This window comes from Zalophus californianus, chromosome 4, assembly GCF_009762305.2.
Source record: "Zalophus californianus isolate mZalCal1 chromosome 4, mZalCal1.pri.v2, whole genome shotgun sequence".
Lineage (NCBI taxonomy): Eukaryota > Metazoa > Chordata > Mammalia > Carnivora > Otariidae > Zalophus > Zalophus californianus.
Genome location: NC_045598.1, coordinates 37,072,194 through 37,099,475, shown reverse-complemented (window position 1 = coordinate 37,099,475; position 27,282 = coordinate 37,072,194). Strand labels below are relative to the sequence as shown.

The 27,282-nt window shown below is 39.3% G+C and overlaps 1 protein-coding gene and 1 pseudogene across 1 annotated transcript in view; one reads left to right on the top strand and one right to left on the bottom strand.

Moving 5' to 3' along the window:
- Positions 1-9,738: 9,738 nt before the first annotated feature.
- The window catches only part of LOC113912514 (cytochrome P450 4X1), a 70,679-nt gene continuing 53,135 nt past the window's right edge, over positions 9,739-27,282 (bottom strand). The window contains exons 8-13 of the mRNA XM_027575740.2: positions 20,303-20,409; positions 19,546-19,736; positions 16,374-16,507; positions 15,021-15,085; positions 11,591-11,673; positions 9,739-10,794 (exon numbers count right to left, since the gene is read on the bottom strand). Coding sequence (XP_027431541.1) covers positions 10,626-10,794; positions 11,591-11,673; positions 15,021-15,085; positions 16,374-16,507; positions 19,546-19,736; positions 20,303-20,409 — 749 coding nt within the window. The 3' untranslated portion in view covers positions 9,739-10,625. The remainder of the gene's footprint in view (positions 10,795-11,590; positions 11,674-15,020; positions 15,086-16,373; positions 16,508-19,545; positions 19,737-20,302; positions 20,410-27,282) is intronic.
- LOC113912517 lies at positions 21,639-21,877 on the top strand (annotated as a pseudogene).

The window sequence follows — 27,282 nt, the reverse complement described above, 5'->3', positions numbered from 1 at the left end:
ATTAAATCTATTGCATGACTTTGAGCAAATCACTTCACCCCCTTAGGACTCAGTTTTCTTTTCCTTATGGACATTAAAAAGAGGATCTACTTCATATTTGTGGTGGGAGTCCAGCATAAGGCCCTAGCATAAGACCTGGCATGCTGTAGCCCCAGGGTCGCCATGCCCAGCCACCTGCCTATCACTCACCGCGCATTCCCGTTGCACACCAACTGTTGCCCACCTGTGCTCACTCTTTTCACCTGGCCCAGTTGAGGGTATTAAAAATGGTTTTACCTTGGGACGCCTGGGTGGCTCAGTCAGTTAAGCATCTGCCTTTGGCTCAGGTCATGATCCCAAGGGTCATGGGATCGAGTCACACATAGGGCTCCTTGCTCAGTGGGGAGTCTGCTTCTCTCTCTCCCTCTGCCTTCCGCTCCCCCTGCCTGTGTGCACGCATGTTTTCTGTCAAATAAATAAATAAAAATCTTTTAAAAAAAAGTTTTCACCTCTTCACAAAGGTCCTTCTTTACCAAGTAGAGTCTGGGATTAGTCAGCAAGCCAGCTGGGTTGGGTGGACCTAGGCTTGGTTGACAGAGCAGCTGAGTCCAATGAGCTACCATTTGCCTGGAAAAGAATAGCCTAAGTCTCCCTGTCCCCAAAGCCCCATTGTGCCTCCCAGATGACTGCATTTCCAGGTCTTTTTCTCCATCCACCCTTTCTTGATGTCCCAGCTCAGTCTGGGATGGGGCTGGAGGTCTGGTTCCTAACCATTCCCCATGGATCTCTGCACTCTGACAGTGCCTCTATCTGGATGACTCTAGTCATTGTGCCTCTTCCATCAAAGCCCTGACGCAATAGCCCTTCCTCAGGACAAACTCCCAGGAGTGGAATGACTCCATCAAAGAATATGAGCATTTCTTTTTTTCAAGATTGCATTTTTAAGTAATCTCTACACCCAGTGTGGGGCTTGAACTCACAACCCGGAGATCAAGTGTCGCCCGCTCCATGGACTGACCCAGCCAGGCGCCCCAAGAATATGGCATTTCTAAGGCTCTTGTAAAGTACACGCTCTCTATTGGTTTCTCTAAGGGTTGAATCCATTTACACTTAATCAGTTCTACCACAGTGTAAACAGTAAGTGGAGGGGGAAGATTCCAGTTTGCTTTGAGCTGAACACTTTCTAAAAGCTCATTCACAAAATACAGTGCTTTCTTTTTGCAAAGGTCTGTTCCTGTTATCCTTTCTCCCTATTGCTTGTAACATCTTGATTAGCCACCAGATGGCAGAGCTTACACAGTCCCTGGGAAGATCAATGCAACCAGCACCCCACTTTTCCTGTGCAGAGAGAGGAGTGTGCCCAGGCTGGAAAGAGAGATGAAGATCACATCATACAAAATGCTCATCAGTGTCTTCTGGCCCCTTTTTCTACATGTTCCTGATGCTCAAATTTTATGGTGTCTTTTAGAGCTTCTTTGGGCTCTGAAGTAGAGAGATACGGTACAAGATAAATGTACAGTATAATTATAAGTACTACAAAGTGAAGCAACCTGAAAGCACTGAAAGGAAATGCTGTGTCCAAATTGCCCACTTCCCATCTGTTGTAACACAAGGCTCTGCCAATATATGCTGTTTGACTGCCAGAAGGTAATTCCCTCTTCAGTGAACTGACCAGAGCTCCTACAATTCTTTACACACAATGTTCAGCATGTAATAAAAACTCAACCAAAATGCCAAGAAACAGTCCAATTGATCAAAAGAGCAAAAGAAAAAAACCTTAGACAATAGAAATAGTCCCCAGGGTGATCCAGATATTGAGTAGCCAGACAGAGACATTGAAATAACTATGACTAATGTGTTTAGAATATAGAGGGAAAAAAGAAGAATATCATTTAATAATTTAATCTATAAAAAAGAGTGAAATGTAAAAAAAAGAGTGAAATGGAAATTCTAGAATTATTTAGCAAAGTTTTGTAGTTTGGGCCTATAGGCTTGAACATATTTTTATAAAATTTATTCTACATGTTTTATAGTTGGGGCTGCTACTGTAAATGGACTTGTGTTTCTAGTTTCATTTTACAGCTTTTCGTTGCTCCTATCTACAAATACAACTGACTTTTGTATGCTGACCTATTGGCCTTTGTGTTGGGGGTTCCCAAGACCACCATCAGGTTTGATGATTTACTGGAAGAACTCAGAGAATTCAGAAAAGCTGTTCTACTCACAATTACAGTTTATTACAGTGAAAGAATGTACATTAAAATCAACAAAGGAAACAGGCACATAGACACCAGAAGTGAGATTCATGCTCTCTTCTACCAGTGGAGTCAATGAACAGCACTTGATTCTCCCAGCAATGACGTGTGACAACACATACAAAGAATGGCCAACCGAGGGAGCTCGCCTTAGCCTTGGTGTCCAGGATTTATTTTTATTGGGAGTCAATAATTTAAGAATGGAGAATGTGACTGACCTTAGTTACTCAATCTCTCCAGCCTCTTCAGAGATGTAAATGATACAGCATGGCCCAAGGTCTCCACCATAAATCACATTGTTAGCATAAACTCCTTGGTGAGGTCCAAGCCCCAGGTATACCAGGACACTCATCAGACAAGATATTTTAAGAGCTTAAAGCTTATCTCCCCGGAGTCAGTCCAAAGCCAGTCTGTTTTCTGGCATGTGTAAGGTTTGAACATCTCAAGTGTGATGAGTTAATTCTTTAGTGCACAACCTTCTATCTTATAACCTTCCCAACTTAGTTATTAGTGTTGGTAGATTTTTATCTTTTTAAGATTTTATTTATTTATTTGAGAGAGAGAGCATGAGCAGGAGGAGGGACAGAGGCAGAGGAAGAAGCAGACTCCCCACAAAGTACGGAGCCCAATGTGGGGCTTGAGCCCAGGACCCTGAGATCATGACCTGAGCTGAAGGCAGGCGCTTAACCAACTGAGCCACCCAGGCACCACTTGGTAGCTTTTTTGTAAATCCCCTAGGATTATTTTAATTGACTTTATTTTTAGAATGGTTTTATATTTATAGAGAAATTGACAATATAATATAGAGTTCCCATACCCTGCACCTAGTTTCCCCTATTATTGACATTTTACATTAATGTGGTACATTTGTTACAATTATTGATACATTATTATTAACTAATGTCAATAGTTTTATTCAGATTTCCTTAGTTTTTACCTAATGTCCCTTTTCTGTTCCAAGATCCCATTCAGGATACCATGTTGTATTTAGTTGTCCCGTCTCCTTTGGCTCCTCTTGGCTGTGCTATGGGAGTTTCACAGACTTTCCTTGTTTTTGATGACTTTGATAGAGTCTTAGATAGATGAATTTGAGGAGTCTTGGTCAGGTATTTTTTAAGATGCCCCATTAATGGAATTTGATATTTTTCTCATGATAAGACTGGATTATGAGTTACTGGGAAGAAGACTACAGACATTTTCACCACATCAGAGGGGCTATTCAGCCACTTCAACTTACAAAGTACTATTCCAGAATGAATTTCAAAATACTCACAAGATAAGATGATGATCAAGGATGTCCTAAGAGTACCTCTTAGCTTAGCCAGAACATAAGGGATCCAGGAAGTTCTTCTGGCCAAGGAGTCACGCCCAGCAAACCACCTATATACATATGTATATATATATGTATGTTATGTTATATATATAACATTGTATGTATATATACAAAAATATAAATATTATATATATGTTATATATATATATATATATATATATATATATATATATATATATATATAAAATAAGGAATTAGCTCATGCAGTTATGGAGGCTGAGAAGTCTCAAGATACGCAGTCAGCACTTTGGAGACCCAGGGAAGCCAATGTGTAGTGTTCCATCTCGAATCTGAAGGCCTGAGAATCATAGGAGCTGATGGTGTAGCTCCAGTCCAAAAGCCAGCAGGCTTAGGACCAAGAAGAGCCAATGTTTCAGTCCAAGTGTGAAGGCTGGAAAAGATTTGATTTCCCAGTCCAGCAGTCAGGCAGGAAGTGCTCATTCTTCCTGAGCTTCTTTGTTCTATTTAGGTCTCCAGTTGACTGGATGATGCATACCCACACTGGGGAGAACAATCTGTTCTCCTCAGTCTACCCATTCAAGCAGTAAGCTTATTCGGAAACATCCTCCCAGACACACCCAGAATAATGCCTGGCCCAGTGTCTGGCACCTGGGGCCTAGTCAGGTTGGCACATCAGATTAACCATTCCATTCAGCAATTGAAATTCAGTAAACTTGGGGGAAAGAGTGTGCAAAGAACATTTCGACTAGAGTCGAAAGTCTATCGTAAGAAATTTTGTTCCTGGCAGTGTGACTTAGTAGAAAATAAACTTAATTCCTTCAGTCTTCGAACAGGTAAAACCAACTCTTGGAGGAAAGGAAACTGAAGAGAGAGGGCACAGGTAGAAGGAGGAAAGGAGAAGGAAGCCTCAAGCAAGGAAGAAGATGCAGGAAATAGAGAAAAGAAAGCAAAAGTTGTAGAACAGTAGAAAGGCCAAAGGACTGAAAGCTATAGGTTTCTTTTAAAATGAGCACTTTGGGGGATCAAGTCATAAAGTATTAATTGTAAATTTTGGGTCTTCCAGAGTTGTCATTGCCCTTATGGCATGTTTCCTGTCATTTATGGTGTCCCTCTGCACTCTCCAATATGTTAGGAGGGAAAACAATCCTAAGGGTTTTTGATGATCTTTGGTTGATATTTTGTGAGCTCCCCGAGGTCTGTACCAGCACTAGAAGTGTCAGCTGAGAAAGGGGATGGCATAATCAAAACTCAACGTATGGTACATAGCAGTGGCCAGATACCAGGAGAGCTTCGCGGACAGCATTCTAACTCCAAGTCTCTACATTAGAATTTTAGAGGCCCCTTTCCATTCTATCCCATGAAGCCTGCGGATGAAAAATTGGTCTCCTCCCAGATCATCCTCCGGGTAATTCTGCTTCCGTCCATATTGTGTTCATTATACAACAGCTGTCTTTATTACCATCTCATTAGTATCTCTGAGGGGAGTCATTTCCATGGTGATACTAAAACTTATACCTTTAGAGATGTTACTAACACTCACCGGTTTAGAAGGGCCCCTTAAGGGCAATCGAGTGGAGGGTTATCCTCTGGCCAGCTTGGAGTCAATGTGTCATGGCAAGTCTCCCTCCTACATCCTTTATGTGTGAGTTTTATCAATAATGTTGGATTAGTTGAGCACTTAGCAACATCAAGTCTCACAGAAAATTTTTTCCTTAACTCTAAGTAATATTGCTGCTTGCCAGATTCATGAAGGAGCCCAGCCTGATAGTAAGGGTCTAAAAAAATAGACATCATCTCCTTTGGGAAGCATGTCCTACTTGACTTACCATCACCAGTCATCATCACCACATGGCCGCTTAGCAATCGCTTCCTTAGGCTCCCATTGCACCCTGGGCAAATCTGAGGAACAGTGCTCTTCACGATGTATTATAAACATTGTTTTACTTACCTTCGTCCTCACTGTACTGAAAATTCCTCTCAGTCAAAAACCGTGCCTAATTATCTTTGATATCTTCCATTTCTAACATGATTCTTAGCCCACAGTAAAGTCAATAAATGAATCAGTGAATGAATGTATTGCTAATAAAAACGGAGAAAAGAGATTGAATTCAAGAGAAAATTAGAAAGGAGACTTTGTGACTGAATCTGATAAGTGAGGATGAGAGGGAAGTAGATGGCTCTCTAGCTTTAGGAACTGGGTGGTTGTCAGAATCATTAATAAAGTTAATGAAAGTTTGTTTTATTTTGGTGGGAGAACATAGAAGTATAGTATTTTTTTAATTTTTTTTAAACTTTTCTTTTTTTTTTAAGTAAGCTTTACACCCAACGTGGGGCTTGAACTCACAATCCTGAGATCGTCATGTGTTCTACTGACTGAGCCAGGCACCTAGCTCAATCATACCCAGAAGTATGGTAGTGTTTTGCACTGGTCTCAGCCTATCAATGACCAGTGTGGCTGGAGCAGCCCTTGTGGTTCCTATGAACGCAAGACACCCTTCAGCAACAACCATCAGGAAACCTTGAAAAAATAAAGGTTTATTACTTACAAGACCTGTAGATTACACAGCACAACTAAGGCCACGCAGCAAAGTTGTGGGTAAAGAGAGCATGCATGGGCCTGGTATTCTGCTTTTATTGGGGTTGAGGGTTTCTCAGGCTCACTCTTTTTTGGTGAATTTAAGACATAAGAGTAGAATTTAAAATATGGGAGGAGAAAAAACAAGTGGCCCAAATAGTTATCAAAATCAACCAAAATCCTTCCAGCCCTTGGGAAGGGGAGAGGAGATCTAGAACAAGCAGCTTGGTTTTAAAATATGGCATGATCCAATCATCACATCAATTTTGCTCATATCCTATTGACCTAAACTAAGTCACACAGTCACACCTGATAGCAAGAACACATAAGAAACATAGTCTTTTGGGATAGGGCTGAGAGTTTTTATTGCAGTTTTCCTGTCTCTGCTCCATCATTAAGTGAAGATAACTTGTCTTTTAGTTCATAGAACCCTAGAACACAAGAAATCCTATCCAGGCCTGATGAAGAGAAATGAACATCACTCAGAGATTTTTAGATATCCAGCAAGGTAGGACTTGTGTTTTCATCCTCCTGGAGGGAGTAAATGCTGTCTGTATTTGGGAAGAAAATAAACCAAAGGGATAGACTGGCACAGAGAGGGGCAATATTTGTGTTCCTTCTTTTGGGGGTTTGTTGGTTACTACAGCCAGCCTAAACCTAAGTAATGTATTCATTTATTCATCTACTTTTTAACTGTTTGGGTCCCTTCTTGAATATAAGCTTTAAGAGGTCGGTCTTTGTTTATTCCTTACAATGTCCCCAGTGCCTAGGACAGAGCCTGGTGCACAGGTGTTCCACAACTATCTATGAGTGAAGGAGAAGTGCAGACCGGATTATGTCCCCTGCAGTGGGCAGAAACTATGTGAAGCCACACAACATCTCACGAAACCGTGGCTGAAACTGACATTATGACTGACTCAGAGCTGCAACATTTATTTTCTCGGAACACAAATAACTGTTTGTTGGCTAGGCAGTCAGTATAACACTGGGGCTAGAACACAGCTCGTGTTCACGGCCATCATCCTGGAACTAACCTTCTTCTGTACCTACTCCAGTCTGGTACCCATTTAGGCTCTGGCAAGCAAACGGGCCATTGAATGGTTAATGAGACCTGAGGGACGGTGTAGTTCAGTCCTCCTCTTTGAGGAGAAAAGGACAGTCAGGAGTTGGAGAGATAATCCAAAATGCAAATGTCAAGTCCAAATACCAGAAGTGGAATTGTAAATGAGAGATAGAACAGAGATGCCAGAGCCTAAAGTAGGTACAGAAGAAGGTTAGTTCCAGGATGATGGCCATGAACACCGTCAGTTCTTGGTGTCTTGACTCCATGGTGGTGAGTGTTAGTGCAAGCCCACATCTGATTTGCTAAAACTATAGAGTTGGAACACTCAGGACTTGGGAAGTCATGAGAACTATCTCTAACTACTTAAAGAATTGCCAAAGCTCCAGAGTTCTAGGTCTGCTACTCATTGACTGAGAGACCTTCGATATGCCACCTGATCTTGCTGGACCTCCTTTTCCTCATTGGGAAAATGAATATGATAAAATTCCATGGGTATGTCACAAAGGAGGTGGTATAGATCTAATCACGTAATGGTGGTAAACGGACTCTGAAAACTATAAATTGATAACGAAATTTTGAGCTGTATCTATGGGTGAAAAGTTCGGTATTCTGAAACACTATTGTCAGAGATAGCTGCCTAGGGTTGCGATGACTTGCCTCCTGAACTACTGGGAACCTCCATGACTAGACACAGCCATCTGCTAAGGTTCTTAAGGATATGAAGGCAGAGGAAGGGCTATCAACTGGGTCCAGGCATGGGCTCGTGGAGTCCACCAACGTCATGAAATCACAGACAAGCTCTGTTGGTGCTTGGGGTACATACGCATTTCTGGAGAAGACCCACAATTTTCTTTAGATTTGTAAAAAGGCCAATGATTCACAAAAGGTAAAGAATAAGAACATGATACTTGATATTACTCACAACTCTGTTGAGTGTACTATCCTTTCTAGACTTAAAACTGAGCATATTTATTTTTCTTATGTGCTACCTTCCAGTTGAGGCGAAGAGAAAGGGAAGTCAGAGTATTTCGTCCAGGACTATGCGGCTCCTTCAAGATACTGACCCACCCCATTCATTTCTGGCTTGGGACCGAGTATTTATAAATTTACCTGTATGGCCTGTTTGAATGCTGGCTCTCGATTACTATACTCTGAATGCTATGACACCTTCATGGTCAGTACTATCCCTGATACTATTTCTCTTTTAAAGGACCTGTTCCAGTCCATGCTTAAATGATAGACTGTTGATGGCAGAGGTGACTCGGTGTCCCTTCAGCATCTTTTCTCCACTCCTACAGAAATAGAAGATTTAGCTGAGCACATGGTTGCCAGCTAAAGACCACATTTCCCAGTTTCCCGTTCAGCTATGAGAAGGACTGGGTTTTCCGAAGATCTGTGAGCAGAGTGATGAGTACAACTTCCAGCTAATATCCTAAAAAGGGAAGGCACCTGCATTCCCATTCCCTTTCATCTCTTCCCACTTGCTTGAAAGTAGATGTGGTGGCAGGAGCTATAGCAACTTAGCTTAGATCATTCATTGAATCATTCATTGACAGCCGTGTGTTGAAGATAGAGAACAAGATATACAGAGCCTGGCTATCTGATGACCTTGTAGAGCAAACTACCTTACTAGTTCTGCACCACCTACCTCCTTAAGACTTTCATATGAGAGAAAAAGACATTTTTATCTTGTTTAAGCTCTATTTGGGGATTTTTTGTTATAGTAAGCTGTTACAGATGTGACCAGGACTTTATTTTCATTTCTTATCCATCCAGATAGTCAAGATCAGTTTGCTTTTACTTGGCAAGGACAATATACTTCTACTATTTATTTCAGGCCTATCAAAAAAAAATTTTTTTTTGAGTATAGCTGACACACAAGATTACATTAGCTTCAGGTGTACAACATAGTGATTCAACAACTCTCAGTTATGCTATGCTCACCACAAGTGTTAACTACCACCTGTCACCAGATGATGCTATTACAATATCATGGACTATATTTGCTACGCTGTGCCTTTTATTCCCATGACTTATTCATTCTATAACTCAAAGTGTTTCGGGGCTATTTAAATTGTCCAGCGAATTGCCATAATTTTGCCTCTAGGGGGCATCTGAGAAAGAGAAGGTGTAGCTTCTCTCCTTTGAGGTCTCAACTTACATATCCTTTTCTTAGAGAGGATTTTCTAGACGACCCAATCTAAAGTAAGTTCCCCTTCATTACTGTCTAGCTCAGCCCATTCACTTCCTTCATGGCACTTAGTGAAATTTGTAATTATTTGTCTGTTATCTATCTTCCACTTTAGGATACAAGCTCCATGAGGGCAGGGGTCTGTTTATTCGCTGAATGCTTATCACAATATCTGACGTGTAGTGGACACATAAACATCAAATGAGTGATGAATCTGGAAATAATAATTATTACTAATATTTGGAAATTATTAAAAAATTCCTGCTCAGGCTTCACAAGCATTGTTAGCACCAGAAAACTATGTAGACTATCTAGATAATATTCCAAATGGAGGTTTTTTTAATCCAAGATTAAAACCCAGAAACCATAAAGAAAAGTTTATTTATCTTATTTCATGAAAATTTAGAAGTCCTGTATGCTAACAGACACCATACAGTTTTATAAAAGTAAAAGAATGGGGAAATTATAAAGAAAAGTTACAGTCAAGGACTATTATCCACAATATTAAAGAACTCATATAGAACTCCATAGGAAAAGAAGCATAAATGATGTATGAGTCACAAATGGCCAAGAAGCAAACATTTTAAATATCCAATAATAAGAAAATAGTTCAATAAATTGTAATATATCCATATTATAGAACATTATGAATCCATGATTAGGAATAAGATATGTTTTTTATTAAGTGAAAAAAAGCAAGAATAATATGGATATGATCCCATCTGTAAGAATACAAACATACATACCAACATATGTATATATGACATGTATAGGAAAAGTTCTGAAAGAATGAACACCAAACCATTCTGTTTTTCGGAAAATGAGTAGGATCAGTCAGGGCAGAGAGGTGTACGGTCTTTGAAGTGGGATTTTTACTTTTTACTCTACATGCTTTTCGAATGTTGGATATGTTTTGCTGTGAGCATACATGCACCTATTGTGTAATTCCAAAAACTATTTTAAAAAGCAACAGAAAATATATGGAAGTCACCTAGGAAAATTCTTGGTATATAGCATTAATAGCAGCCAGAATCAAACAGAAATGATTGGAAAATCTCCCCAAATCATACAGAAACAGATCTAGGTGACACAGGATATCACCTAGAAATGGTTTTAGATAATGTGCAGTTACACAGAGACCCCCATCCCACCTACCCCTAACCCTCCCACCATATTTTGATTCCTCTTCATTTTCTTGGTCCAGTAGCTGTAATTTAACTTTAAAACTATATATGGATGGATGGATTGTTGTACCATGGGCTATAACATTAGGAGAGTTTCTTTAGGTGCAAGTGGACCCCGTCCTTGGCTTTGAGGGCAATCTGGTACAAGAAGACAAGAGGTCTGGTGGGGTCTGGAGCCACCTTGAAGCGGAGTAGAATCAAGGCAATGGTCACCTTTAGCTCAATCATGGCAAAATGCTGCCCGATACAGTTCCTGCAGACACCAGGGGAAAGAAAGAGATACCTGAGGAAATGGAGTTGTTGTTGACTCTTTCGTTAAGGTGCTAGAATAATGAATCTGCTATTCACAGTACAGCAGCATTTTCACAGTAAATGCCACGGAAACTTTAGAACGTCTATTATTCCCTGCAGGAACGTGAACTGAGAGGCTGTAAGGTGATGCCCTCCCTAAAGAAGGTGGCACTTGAAGTTGCTTATAGAATTGTTTCTCCTGTGAGGATGTAGTGTAAAACATGGTGACTATAGTTGGTAACACTGTATTGTGCAACTGAAATTTGCTAATAAAGTAGAACATAAATGTCCTCAGGCATACACAAAGAGATAAAATGGTGAGGTGGAGGATGTGGTAATTAACTAGAGGGGGAAGAACCCTTTCACAATGTATGCAGATAGCGAATCACCATGATGTTTGTTTTAAATATCTTACAATTGCATATGTCAACTATACCTCAATAAATCTGAAATTAAGGGGAAAAAAAAAAGAATCGTTTCTCCTGCATTGGGGGTGGGCTGCATGGCTTACGAGCAAGTTTGCATTGTAGGATAACTTTCTGAGGCATGGCTGTATAGGATGTGACAGAGAAGGGCCTTGTCCTTTGTGAAACTAACTGGTCTTTTTGGGGGCTCAAATAGGTACCAAGATCTACCTCCTAATCTGGTGAGAAGATGGGGCTCCATGGAAGAATATATAGAGCTGAGTTACCAAAGGGAGAGTGCTGTTTCCAAGTAAACATTTCTGTGCATTTTCAACAACTTCAAATTGTCCTTACCTTGGTCCAGCTGAGAATGGTAAGAAGGAGTAGGGGTGTCTCTGATCAGAATTCTCCTGGGAGAACCTCAAGGGGTCAAAGACCTAAAATGACAGGGCAATCCCACCACCATCCCCAAAACACCATTAGCACATTTCTTAAGCTACTACTTAGCACTAGTCAACGGAAATATACAATGAGCCACATATGTAATTTCAACATTCTGGTAGCCACATTTTTGTTATTTTATTTTATTTATTTGTCAGAGAGAGCACAAGCAGGGGCAGTGGCAAGCAGAGGGAGAAGCAGGCTCCTCACTGAGCAAGGGAGTCTGATGCAGGACTGGATCCCGGCACCCTGACACTTAACAGACTGAGCCACCTTGGCATCCCAGGTAGTCACATTTTTAAAACGTGAAAGTAATTTTAATAATAGAATTTATTTTGCAGAAAATATTATCATTCCAACATGTACTCAATATAAATAATTATTAAGGAAATATTTCACATTTTTGTACCATGTCCTCAAATTCCAGTGTGTATTTCACATTTCCAGCACGTCTCATTTCCGACTAGCCACGTTTTTTAAAAAATTTTTTATTGTTACGTTAATCACCATACATTACATCATTAGTTTTTGATGTAGTGTTCCATGATTCATTGTTTGTGCATAACACCCAGTGCTCCACGCAGAATGTGCCCTCTTTAATACCCATCACCAGGCTAACCCATCCCCCACCCCCCTCCCCTCTAGAACCCTCAGTTTGTTTTTCAGAGTCCATCGTCTCTCATGGTTCGTCTCCCCCTCCGATTTATTCCCCTTCATTCCTCCCCTCCTGCTATCTTCTTCTTTTTTTTTTTCTTAATATATACTGCATTGTTTGTTTCAGAGGTACAGATCTGTGATTCAACAGTCTTGCACAATTCACAGCGCTCACCGTAGCGCATACCCTCCCCAATGTCTATCACCCAGCCACCCCATCCCTCCCACCCCCCCCACTCCAGTAACCCTCAGTTTGTTTCCTGAGATTAAGAATTCCTCATATCAGTGAGGTCATATGATACATGTCTTTCTCTGATTGACTTATTTCACTCAGCATTAAGACCCTCCAGTTCCATCCACGTCATTGCAAGTGGCAAGATCTCATTCCTTTTGATGGCTGCATAATATTCCATTGTGTATATATACCACATCTTCTTTATCCATTCATCTCCGACTAGCCACATTTTAAGTGCTCAATAACCACTTGTGACGGATAGCTACCACACTGGACAGGGCAATTCTAGACCTGCAGCCCTTGTTTGGCCTCCCAATGGACTAGTATGCTACCCAGACTAAGTATGGAGAAAGCAGAAATGCTAGGGCCAGTGATATTATTTTCACTTTGGAGGTAAGAATGCACCCACTTAATTTATCCAAAGAGAACGAAAATACTAATTTGAAAAGATATATGCATCCCTATGTTTATTGCAGCATTTACTTATAATAACTAAGATATGGAAGCAACCTAAGTGTCCATCAATAAATGAATGGATAAAGAAAATGTGGTGGCTAGAATGGAATATTACACAGCCATAAAAAGTTGAGATCATGCCATTTGAGACAACATGGATGGACCTAGAGGGTATTATGCTAAGTGAAGTAAGTTAGACTGAAAAGGAAAAATACTATATGATTCCAATCATAAGTCAAATCTAAAAAAAAAAAACCAAGTGCATAAACAAATAAAAAGCAGAATTAGACCTATAAATACAGAGAACAAACTGATGGATGTGGGTGGTTGGACAAAGTGGGTGAAGGGGAGAGGGAGATACAGGCTTCCAGTTATGGAATGAATAAGTCACAGAAGTAAAAGGCACAGCATAAGGAATATAGTCAATGATACTGTTATAGTGATGTAACAGGACAGATGGTAGCTACACTTGTGAGCATAGCGTCAGGTATCAACTTGTCAAATCACTAAGTCAATCCTGAAACTAATGGAACATTGCGTGTCAACTATACTCAAATTAATTTGAACAATAAAAAAAAAAAGAATGCACCCACTTAGAAGTCTAGCCAAAGTGATTATGTGATCAATTGGTGCTGGGATATGCAGTCCACCTCCTGTTATACATAGGAGATCTTAAACCCTAGCCACTTAGGTGAAAGGAAATATTTATGGGTGTTGTGAGTGTTTAGAGTTTAAGACACTGAATCAAGCACTATGGTTAGCTATGTGTCTTCTTTTGGCCTCTCCAGATCCTCTGTCCTCCCTTTCCTGCTCTGCTCTAGGCTCCAAGAAGCAGATCCACATAGTTAAAAGATATTGATTGGTGGACATTTGTCAACAGTTTGTTCTCTGTATTTATAGATCTAATTCTGCTTTTTGTTTGTTTATGCACTTGGTTTGTTTGTTTTTTAGATTCAACTTATGAGTGGAATCATATAGTATTTGTCTTTTTCAGTCTAACTTATTTCATTTAGCATGATACCCTCTAGGTCCATCCATGTTGTCTCAAATGGCATGATCTCATCCTTTTTATGGCTGTGTAATATTCCATTCTAGCCACCACATTTTCCTTATCCATTCATTTATTGATGGACACTTAGGTTGTCATTTTATTGATGGACGCCGATAAAAGACATTGACTGGTGATCTGGAGGGTGGGTGGAGAGAGCTTTTGGGTTATTTATTCCCTGGACCTCACCCTACCAAGCTGCCTCAGCTGACTGCTCTACTGAAGGCCCAGCTCCTGCTCAGAACCCTTCCCAGCACAGCAATCTCTCTCCGGTCTTTGTAACCTTCTCCCCGACCAGGCCCAGATGTAGGAAGCCCTTCAACAGTTCTGAGCTCCATGTTGCTTTTCTAAACCCTACCAAATCTTTGTAAATAGTTCCTTTACGAAACTCTCCTCAAAGAGCCCAACTTGAGCATGCCATCGGTTTTATGCCCGAATTCTGATTGTTCCATCCAGCAGGAGAGAGTTCAAGTTGCCTGCCTGGCTACATGGATAGTCTACATTCCTGCAGATGTCTAGGTGAGTGCTTGGTGGAGCTCGCTTAGTAAATGACTGCAGTACAGATTGCAATTTGGAGCAGATTGTGTGGCATTATGTCAATCTGTTCATTCAAAGCAAACAAAGAAGGAATAGGGGAAAGGGACAGTTTTCCTTTAGGAGAAAAGTTGAACATTTTTGGTCTTTATGTTTATTTTATTTGTTTTGTGTCATTTGCCACTTCCACATTGTGCTAACAAAAAGTTACTTGCACATTAGCCTGGTGATGGGTATTAAAGAGGGCACGTTCTGCATGGAGCACTGGGTATTATGCACAAGCAATGAATCATGGAACACTACATAAAAAACTAATGATGTAATGTATGGTGATTAACATAACATAAAAAATTTTTTTAAAAAGTTACTTGCACAGCATTCGTTTTTTGAAGTATTTACATGTAAGACTGTCATACCTTTGGATTTTCCCAGATGGCAGGATTATGGTGAAGGCCCCAAATACTGAGAACCACAGTTATTCCTGTGAAAAGAAAGAAATAAAAGAGATTACAGGAGACAGAACAAGTTGTGGGCTGCTGTTATAGCACTTTTCAACAAGAATTTTCTTCTTGGAGGGAATGATCTAGCTCCTGGCAGAGTTCTGCATGCCGTAGCTGATGTCAGCAGTTCAGGGAGCCGTGGGAAGATGAGGCTTGAGTGACACCGTAGTTTTCAAAGCAATGACTTATTTAATACCTGATTCTATCTTAAGGAGCTGTTGCTATCATGTCAGAATGGTATCTGTTAATGGACAATACAGCACCCACCAGAGATAATTTGGGTCCAGAAGAACAGAACCACAATTCCATCATGCAGGTCCAATGACAAGTTTCTGTTGGTTCTGTTCATAAGTGGAAGGGAGGAAATTTTGGCAAATATCCACATGGTTTGGGGATTAAAAAAGAAGAGGAGAGAGATTTTGAAGATTATTTGATTACCATAAAAAATTCTGGTAAATTAATTCTGGATCTGTCAACAAAGTCACAGTGACAGGCTGATGGTATTTGCTACAAGCAATCCTGTCAGCTTGTTTCCAAGGGCAAGAGTTAACAGAACACTGAAGCAGACAAGAGAAGTGTCTCTCACGTGACACCCTTCTGCCTCCCGCTTGCCCTGCTCAGAGACCTGTGCTCTGAAGAGCACTGGGCTCCAGATGTGGGGCCTCTATGCAAGTTTTAGTTCTGCTCATCTGCACATTGGGGTCTCCAGTGGGTTTTTGGCTATGCCACAAGTATTTGAAAGTGCTCTGTAAACTGAGAAGCACCATGTAAGTGTCTGTTAAGATCATGTCTCAAGGGCGCGAAAATGAGATAACGTGCTTGAAGGCTCTACGTTAATTATTAAGTGCTGCATACTTATAAGAGTGATATTACGATGATGAAGCCAAAGACCCTACCTTGGGTCTTCTAGAGAATAGATAATGATGTTCATCTCCCATGAAGTCTCACCTCAGTCTCAAACTAAGCCAAATAAGAATTATTTTAGAAACAATGTCCTGCAAATGAAGAAACACTGGATTGGGATTCTGGCCACCCAGGTTCTGGGCAGAGTTTCTCTACAAATGGCTACGTGCTTTTGGGAAAGTCTGGAAACCACATCTGATCAAAAAGTTACCCGCTGAGTTCTTAACAGGCACACAACCCTAAGCCAGACTTCCTTAGATTTGTCTTTTGACTCCTCTAAGAGTTGAAAAAAAAGCCAGTCTTTGCCACTGTGGTGGCCAGGATCCCCAGGTCTCTAGGAACTGCTTAAGAAAAGAATGCAAAGACCTGCAGGCAAGGAGCGTCCATCTGGGAAGGTAATGGGCTTGCTGAGCTCTCTGGAAATAGATGGGACTGGAGGCGCCAGTCGGAGTGACTCCTTGATGCACATTGTGGTGTATGACATCTCACCCAGCTGGTCCCTGTGAGGACAAGGGAAGGAGGGGAGGGAACTCAGTGTCCATATCTAGTTTGTAAATATTGATGTTTTTCCTCTTTGGTGTTTATTCCTGGTAAATATCAACTCTAGGTTAAAATTATTTTGTAATTGGCGTATGTAACAGAATGTGAAACTCCTTCTGCCTCAGGATCAGCTGAGGTTCCAGGGGAAGAGGAACCAAACGAGTGCCAAATATCCTCATTATAAAGCGAAATGCTAATCTACCAGTAAAGGATTTGCTAGGGAGATTTCTGAAACCAGTTTTGCAACTCTTTTTCAAAAAAATTTTTTATTGTTATGTTAATCACCATACATTACATGCAACTCTTACCATATAAATCAAGAATGTAGAAGCAATGACTAAGGACTGAAGGGAGAGGGCTTAAGAGTTTTGAGAGGGAAAAAAAAGATCCTTTAAAGAGAGTTGTTGGAATGCCAGAATGCTGTGGAGAATGGAGGAGGGCCCCCCAACCATGTTAGGCAAAGAGGGGCTTCTTGGGTCACGTAGATGATCTGACATGTGCCCCCTGGATTTTGGGGAACAGAGGACTGAGAGGAAAGTGTGATTCAGAACAGAACAGGGAGCTGGGGGGGGAGAGCAACAGGGACAAACAAGCCAGGAGTGCTCCAGTGTGCTCTATGGGCCAATGAACCGGCAAGAGGGAGAGCCTCAGAACCAGCTTGAAAGGAATTCTGAGGACAAGCATTCCCTTGCCCCCTGAATCACCCTGGCAAAGCTGCAGTGCGGGAATCTCCAAGAAACTCACAGATGTACCCATTGAGAGTGAAAGGAAGCACTAAATAACCACCAAGCTCAGAGAGCAAGATCATAGGACTAACCCCTTTCTCCTCCTCACTCCCCCTTGGGACCACTTATGGAAGGGTCAGAAACAGAAGCTACTGGGTTGGGGAGGACCTGGTCAGTAAAAGGAAGCCAACCACAACCCCCTCACCCACCACTGGCTTCCAGACCCAAAGAAATGCTGAGCTGGGAGGGAGGGAGAGGATCCAAGTGGATATGAATTTGCACTTTTTATTATTCCACTGGACCAGACAGTTTCATTACTGAAATGAGACTGCTTTTATGACTTAAATGGATGGGAACTCTATGAGATTCACTCAAGATTTCATCCCAGAGATGAAAAGAGCTTGCCCCACACAAGTGTGAAATATCAGAGGGAGAAGAATAAAGGTTTTTTTTTGCATCCTAGCCAGTCAGCTAGTCACAAAATGACTGCATATGTTCAGTCTATTTGCTTTATTGTATTTCTGTTTGCTTTTCTGATTACTTAATTTTGAATGCAGGCTCTGGCCATTTGGTAGTGTGAAATTTTCATTTTGAGCTCTTTCCTCCTCAAGCCCAGGATAAAAAGGGTAATTCTGCTTAGCCTGGCGCTTTGCATATTTTAGAAACACAACGCTGTCCATCTTAGCCCTGGTGCAAGAAGAAGAGAGGAATTTTAAACCAGTGCAGAAATGGCTGACAAGTCAAATGGAGGTGTTGAACAACTTGCCAATTTTTTCAGAAATTGCTCTTTGCAATGTGGTTTTATTATCTGTCTAAAAGAATTATAAATTTTCAGCATGCTATGTACAAATTTCATTAAATGTGAGTATAAGGCCATATGATGGAATAAAAACATGTTTTATTTTTTATAAAATTATTTTCATTTCTCTCATTAAAATAAATGGTAGTTAACAGATCCTTTGAACCTTGTTTTCTCACCTGGCAAAGATTTCTTTATTGTTTTCACATTCCACATAAGCCAGACAAGAATGAGAAAGACCAATATTGGGATTGTATACATATCCACCCTAAACAGGTTAAAATATTCAATTAATGTTGATAAATGAATAAAAAATGACTAAGCAACACTATATTTTGTGCTATATAGATTAAACCTTTAATTTATGGTAAGAGATAACTATTATTTCCTTATAAAAAGTAGGAGCTCTACCATACCTATATAAATCCAAATTTTCCTTTACAAATATTAACTGAGCTGACCTTTGCTTTTGAAATTTGGTGCATTCCCCTTAGTCCTGGGGCTGGGTAGCCCTTAGCATTTCTATCTCTTTGCCCCTTTGGCCAGCAAAACAGTGGTAAGTGAAATATCTAGCTAGGGTGAAGAATGTGGTTTAAATCAGAGACATATATTGGTTTTCCTTTAAGACAGCATGTCTCAGGGGCAAATCCATAGCCTAGGCATTGTTGAACAACCAGATAGGCTCGAAATCTTGCAAAATGATGTTGACATTTTCCACCTGGCTAACCCATCTTATAAGAGGCAGCTTGGGTGTCAGATCCCCCAAGAAGTCCTCTTGAGTCCCCTATACCAGGTTAGGTGCCTGTCTTCTGAGTTTCTGTAGTAGCTAGCACGTCTCTCTCTCACTACCCTTACCAGGTTATATGGCAATTATCCATATGGAGGCCTGTCTCCTGTCCCAGGGTGTGAGCTCATTGAGGGCAGGATCCACACCAAATCTTGCACATTTCTTAAGTGCCTCAGCACTTAGAATGTTCTCAATCCATAATCGCTAGACTTAACTACAGTGTATATCATATTAGTACTATGTTCAAAGTCTAAGCCAGTTCTGGGGAATGAACAAGGAGATGGGAGGGAATGACTACAATGGGGGCTTAAATGATATGGATGCTTGCTGGGGTCTCAGACAGGAGACCCACTTGAGTCTTACCATTCAAACTCTCAGTGCAAGTCTAGGGATCAAGTCCCCATTTCCAGTGCACCGAACCAGGTGAAAGAAAGAAATGGGACATTACATACCACTGATTAAGAAAAACAATGAAGCAGATAACTTGTGGACGAGTGAACTTCTTTTGCAAAGAAACAGGGATAATTTTGGTCTGTCTAGAACAAAAAGGCAGAATAGTAGCCTGCCTGTTCTGTTTCTACAGGTACATATCTTGAAGCACAATGGTCACCAAGGTACCAGAGGAGAAAATAAAGCAAAACCCATGGAGAGGAAGTAAGATGAAATGTTTAAGAATCCAGATCTTACCAGGTGATGGAAGACCTGTCCCCCAGGATGCCCCTGATCTCCTCCCGGCATCTCTCCTGATGCTCAGGGTTCAGAGCCAGGAAGTAGAGGAGCCAGGAAATGCTCCCTGCCATGGTGTCATGCCCTGCCAACATGAATGTGTTCACCTCAGACTTTAGGTCAGTATCTGAGAAGCTGTTGCCATTTTCAGCCTGGAAGGTATAGTAGGGATATGTTTATGCAATGTCAGTTTATAGATGTCTATAGCCCCAATCAAGATAATGACTTTAGGGAAAAAAATTAGAGTTTCATATGAGAATTTCAATTTTAATTCTGTTCAACAAATACATAGTAGGAGCCACACTTTGACCAGAGCACAAAGGAGAACCAACATTAGATAAGGAAAGCAGGCCTTGCAAACAGTTCCTTCATTCATCGTGCCAGATTCATGCAGATTTCCCAGCACCTCCTCCTCCTCATTTTACCAACTTACACTATGACCCATTTTCCTGTGCTTCCCTAAACTGCCATGTATCTTTGCAATAATCACCAAATTCTGTCCAATTAGTAAAAAATTTAGTCTTATCTGACTCCCTCTAGTGACAGAATTACAGACTTCTACCTTTACCACAAACTGTATGGAGCCAACCCATTAATTCAAAAGCATTGTTAAATTTAGTTGATCAATTTTCCTCTTGTCTCCCCTCCTCCTCACTCATCCATTTACCCACACAATTAACTACATATATGAGCAGCCTCAGACATTTGAAAGATTTACCTGGGCAGAAAGGATAATATCCAGAAAATCCTGGTACTTCCGCTTCTGAGTGTTACCATGCTTCTTCTCAACTTTGAGGAATTTCTTTCTGTCCTGGATTACCTTTTCTGGGACAGAATAGCAATTCTCCATTACCAAAGTGACAGCAAAATTAATCAAAGTAAAATTATTCCAGAGCAAGTCATGGCCCATGAATAGCTTCAAATCTTATCTAATTTCCTAATCTCAGAATGGGTACATTGTATTTAAATAAATTTAATTTTTGAGGATGTTTGTTCTCCCATCAAATGACACACTTTGATCAAAGTTCCAAAGAAACACAGTATAGCTGAAATAGACTTTATATAACTAGGTAGGCAATATAATGAAGATGGTTTCAAATGCAGGGGCAAGTGGCCAATCATTCTTTTCTTTCTTAGTCTAATATTTCATTTTCATGGAAAAGTTATCAAACGAAATGGAAGACAGGCAAAGAAACACCAACATCTGTATAGCTGACGGGGCTTAAAAGAGAACCCCACAAAAATATGAAACAGAATATCTAAAACTATAATCCAAGAAAACTGTGGAAGTGAGACAAAATTTAAATGTACATATTAAGAGGCCCACCTTATCCCTGGAAAAGTTGGAACAGAATAACCCATACCAAATATACCTTAAAAAAACTGTTCAACATTGAAGACAGAGAGAGGAAAATCCTCAGAGACTCCAAACAAAAAGACGAAATGACTTTTAAGGGTAAGAAAATTAAGGCAGCATCATACTTCTCAAGAACAATAAAGAAATCAAAACAAGATTAGAGCATTTTCAGGGTGCCTGGGTGGCTCAGACAGTTAAACATCAGACTCTTGATTTCAGCTCAAGTCTTGATATCAGGGTCATGAGTTCAAGCCCTGTGTTGGGTAAAAGATTAGAGCATTTTCAAGAAACTCAAGGAAACAAAGTAGCAGTAAAGTATTTTATATCCAGGAAAATTGTCATTCAAACAAGTATCAAGTCTACCAAAAAAACAGGTATAAACTTGCATGAACTCAGAAAATACTATGCTCATGAGCCCATCCTGAGGAATCTAGAGTGGTTGAGCTTCATCCAACTAGGAAAACTTCACTAAAGAACTGAGGTGCACATTTCATAGACGTAATTTTAGATCTCATACTAAAATAAGGATTGGCACATGGGCAGAAGAATATCACATAAACACTAAAAGTGAAAATAATTCAAATAAAAATAGGAGGAGACAGGAGGGAGAAAGGGGAAAGTAGAATAATCACTAATTGTTGGGAGCCTGGCACGTTTGATCTTTTCTCCCTCTGGACCTGAGGCCTCTGCTGCAACCATGTTACACCAGATTCTCAGTCAGGCCAAGAAGCATCTGAGCTTGATCTTCCTCCTCATATTTATTGGAGTGGGAGGTACTGGAGCTATGTCTTGTTCCTGGCATTGCTTAATCCAGATGTCAGTGGGGATAGGAATAACCCAGAATCTTGGAGCAAACTGGGCCCCCATGGTTAATACAAGTTCTGCTCAGTGAATTTAGATTACAGCAAACTGAAGAAGAAAGATCCAGACTTCTAAATGAGATGTTTCAGTATAAAGCTGCTCAGAATGAAGGTCTTCCAGAAGCCATCCTCACAATTTTCTACTTATCCAGGAAATATTTCCCCTCTAAATGCATGAAATCATGTCGGTGTATTGTGTTGGGGTTTACACTGATTAATAAATATCTGAAGCTTGAAAAAAAAAGATCATTAATAGTTGTATAGGTAATAAATGAAAATCAAAGGATATTATTAAAAACTGACAAACCATCAAATAACCAGTCACAAAATACAGATACTATAAGATTCCTCATATATGTATATAAGGTACCTAGAATACCTAGTCAAATTTGTAGGGACAGAAAGTAGAATGGTGGTTTCCAAGAGAAAGGAGTATAAAGAGGAATTATCATTTAATATGTATGGAGTTTCAATTTTGCAAGGTGAAATGAGTTCTGGAGATGGATGGTGGTGGTGATGGCACAATAACATGAATGTAATTAACAGCACTAAACTGTACACTTTAAAAAGATTAATATGGTAAATGTTATCTGTATTTACTACAATAAAAATGACAAGCCAGATAGCAAAAGTTTAAATAAGGAAAAGGGGAATTAAGGATTTATGGAAGGACTAAACACTATGGTAGCTAGAGAAAAAATATAAACGGTCTTAAATATCAAAAGATATATTTTAAAAGAGCAAAGAAGACATACCACATAGAGAAAAGAACACAGTGTACTGAATTGGATAAAGTCCCCCCAAAATTCATGTTCACCCAGAACCAGTGAGTAGTTGTTAGCAAAGCCTTTAGGAAACTAATAAACACAGTAACTATAATATAATACACATAGTAAAGCATAATAATATGCAGTGTTGAGTCCAAACATATCAGTCATTTCAACAAATAAGAATGGGAATGACTTGTTTACTAAAATAAAAACATTTTCAAATTGACTCATAAAGCAAAACCAAACTATGTGCTGCATGTAAGAAAAATGCATAAAACAAAACAATTCAAAATGTCTATAAATAAAGGGATGGACAAGGATGTACCAGACAAAAGAAAATAATAAGAAAATTGGGGTTGCAATCCTGATATCAAACAAAGTAGAATTTGAACAAAAACTCATTAAAGGCCAGTTTTTATTATTTATTTATTTACTTTTAAAGATTTTATTTATTTATTTGTCAGAGAGAGAGAGAGAGAGCACAAGCAGGCAGAACAGCAGGCAGAGGGAGAAGCAGGCTCCCCGCTGAGCAAGGAGCCCAATGTGGGACTCGATCCCAGGACCCTGGGATCATGACCTGAGCCAAAAGCATACGTTTAACTGACTGAGCCACCTAGGCATTCCAAGAAGGTCAGTTTTTAATGTTAAAAGTCAGGATATCACAGGGCGCTTGGCTGGCTGGGATGGTGGAACATGTGACTCTTGATCTCAGGGTTATAAGTTCGAGCCCCACATTGAGTGTAGAGATTACTTAAAAATAAAATCTTAAAAAAAGTCATGATACCACAAGATATAATACTTATGAGCATATACACACACCAAATAACACAGCAGTACCTATTTCAAGCAGAAAACTATAGGAAATGCAAGGATAGATAGGCAGAATCACACTAATAATAGGAGTCTTCAACATACTACTCCCAGTACAGGACAGGTCAAATGGACAAAAATAAGATATAGAAGATCCAAACAAAATAATAAGGCAGAACATATGGGGGAAAATATCAGACAATACCTAATAATAGAGAATTTATCTTCTTCATAAGAGTGCATGGAAAATTTACAAAAATTGATCACATATTAGACCAAAGAAACATTATTAAGTTCTGTAAAATGGAAATACTACAAACAATGCTTTCTAGTTGCAATACAATAAAATTAGAAATTTTTAAAAATAAAAAAATAAGAAAACTTTTCACCCAGAAATATATAAACCTTCTATTAAATACTTTTTGAGTGAAAGGGATATTCAAACAGAAATTAAAGCATTTCTGAAAAAATAATGATAATAAAAACATTACTAATCAAAATACATAGGATATATTCAATCAATGAACAAAAAAAATTCATAACCTTAAAAGCACATAGTAATAAGAAATATAAAAATCCATCCTAAAATTTGTATGGAATCTCAAGGGACTACAAAGACTCAAAACCATCTTGAAAAAGAACAAAACTGAAGGACTCATACTTCTTCCTAACTTCAAAATTTACTACAAAACTATGGTAATCAAAAACAGGGTGGTATCAGCATAAAGATAGACATATACCATGTATGAATGGCTTACAGAGCACAGAAATAAACCCTCACATATATGGTCAAATAATTTTTGACAAGGATACTAAGACCATTCAAGGGGGGAAAGGACAGTCTTTTCAACAAATGTTGCTGGGAAAACTGGACATCTACATGCAAAAGAATGAAGTTAGACCTTACCTATACCATATTTGAAAATTAACTCAAAATAGGTCAAGGACCTAATTGTAAGACCTAAAACAATAAAATTCTTAAAAGAGAAATAGGATTAAAAGCCACTGGATTTAGTAAGGATTTCTTGCACTGACACCCAACGCACAGGTAACACAAGAAAAGGTAGACAAATAAGAGTTCATGAAAATTTAAAAACAGTATCCATAGAGTAAAAAGGCAACCCACAGAATGAGAGAAAATATTCGCAAATCATCTATCTGATAAGGGATTCAGATCCAGAATATATAGAGAACTCCTAAAACACAATACCAAAAAACAACCTGATTCAAAAATGAGTAAAGGACTTAAGTGGACGCTTTTCTAAAGATGATATATGAATGGCCAATTAGCACATGAAAAGAAAAGTTCATGTTCAACATCACCGATCATTAGGGAAATGCAAATCAAAACTATAATTAGATACCACCTCAGACTTATTAGGATTGCTACTATCAAAAATTCCAGAAAACAACTGTTGGTAAGAATCTGGGGAAATCAGAACCCCTTGTGCGCTATGGGTATGAATGCAAAATGCTACAGCTGCTGTGGAAAACAATATGGCAGCTCCTCAAATAATAAAAAAAAATAGAATTGTCATATGATCCAGCAATTCCATTTCTGGAGAAACCTTCAAAAAAATTGAAAGCAGAGTTTTGAAGAGATATTTGTACACCCATGTTTCTAACAGCATTATTCACAAAAGCTAAAATATGGAAGCAACCCAAATGTCCATTGATGGATGATTGCATAAACAAAATGTGATGGAATATTTTCGATCTTAAAAAAGTAGGAAATTCTGACATATGCTACAACATGGATAAACCTTGAGGACATGCTAAGCGAAATAAGCCAGTCACAAAAAGATAAATACCCATAGTTTCCATTTATAGGGTACTTAGAATAGCCCAAATCATAAAGACAGAAAGTACAATGGTGGTTGCCAGGGACTGAAGGGAGGGGAGAATAGGGAGTTACTGTTTAATAGGTATAGAATTTTAGCTTTACAAGACAAATAGGTTTATGGGGATGGATGGTGATGGCCGCACAACAATGTAAGTGTATTTAATACCACTGAACTGTACATTTAAAATATGGTTGGGGCACCTGAGTGGCTCAGTCAGTTAAGCGTCTGCCTTTGGCTCAGGTCATGATCCCAGGGTCCTGGGATTGAGCCCACATTGGGCTCTCTGCTTAGTGGTGAGCCAGCTTCTCCCTTTCCTCTCCCTGCCACTCTGCCTGCTTGTGCTCTCTTTCTGTCTGTCAAATAAATAAATAAAATCTTTACCAAAAAAATATGGTTAAGATGGTAAAGTTTACATTATGGGTATTTTACCACAATAAAAAAAGAAAAAATCTACTAATATGCATGTGTGCGCGTGCGCGCGCGCGCGCACACACACACACACACACACACACACACACACACACACAAAGCAAATAGAAATAGGAAAAAGAATGAAAGAATAAAATACAGTAGTCCTCTCTTATCTGCAGGGATATGTACCAAGACCACCAATGGATACCTGAAGGCACAGATAGTATCAAGCCCTATATAATCTGTTATTTTCTTATACATACATACTTATGATAAAGTTTAACTTATAAATTAAGCACAGTAAGAGATCAGCAACAACAATAACGAAATAAAACAATTATAAAAATATGCTGTAATAAAATTTATGTGACTGTGGTCTGTTGCTTTCTCAAAATAACTCATTGTACTATACTCTCACCCTGCTTCTTGTGATGATGTGAGATGATAAAATAGCTATGTGATGAGATGAAGTGAGAAGAATGACACAAGCTCTGTGACATAGAATTAGGTTACTACTGACTTTCTGATGATACATCAGAAGGATCATCTGCTTCCAGACCACGATTACCCATGGGTAACTGAAACCATGGAAAGCAAAACCGTGGATGAGGGAGAACTACTATAAATATATTAAATCCTAACTTAAAAAAACTAGAAAAAGAATAACAAAATAAACCAACACAGCGTATAAAAAAATAAAGAAAATAGCAAAAGTTGGTACGGTAAAGAACAGAAAAACAGTAGACCAAATTAATAAATCAAAATTTTGGCTCTTCCGGGATGCCTGGGTGCCTCAGTCAGTTGAGCATCTGCCTTTGGCTTAGGGCATGATCCCAGGGTCCTGGGATCTAGTCCCGCATTGGGCTCCCTGCTCAGCGGGGAGCCTGCTTCTCCCTCTGCCTGCCACTCCTGAAGCTTGTGCTCTCTCTCTCCCTCTCTCTCTCTGACAAATAAATAAATAAAAATCTTTAAAAAAATTTCTGGCTCTTTCAAAAAAATCCATAACAGACATATACTAGCTAATTTAATCAGGAAAAGAGGGAGAATGCACAAAGATATGAAGTAAGAAATGACAAAGGGAAAATAAAAATTAATACAGAGAATTTAAATTATTTATTTTTTTATTTTTTAAGATTTTATTTTTAAGTGATCTCTACACCCAACATCAGGCTTGAACTTCCAACCCTGAGATCAAGAGTTGCATGCTCTACCAACTGAGCCAGCCAGGAGCCCCCAGAGAAATTTTTTTTTTAAAGATCAGAGAAATATTTTAAAATCATGAGATTACTGTTTCTATCCAAATAAATTTTAAAACCTACATGAAATGGAATATTCATTGTACCAGAGTTGATTCCAGTAGAGATAGAAAACTTAGACTAATTTCCACAGAAGAAATAGAGAAAGTCATCAAGGAACAATCCCCACCAGAAAAATGAAAAATAAAGGACCAAAGAGAAGAAAAAAAGAAAGGAACAGAAGTATTTGAAACAATAAACAACTGAGAACTTTCCAAAATTAATGATAGACATCAAACCACAGATACAAGAGACGCAGAGAATACCAAGCAGGAAAACATCAAAAAATCTACACCAAAAAGTCGATATGCGCATTTTATTCAAACTACAGAAGATCAAAGACAAAAGGAA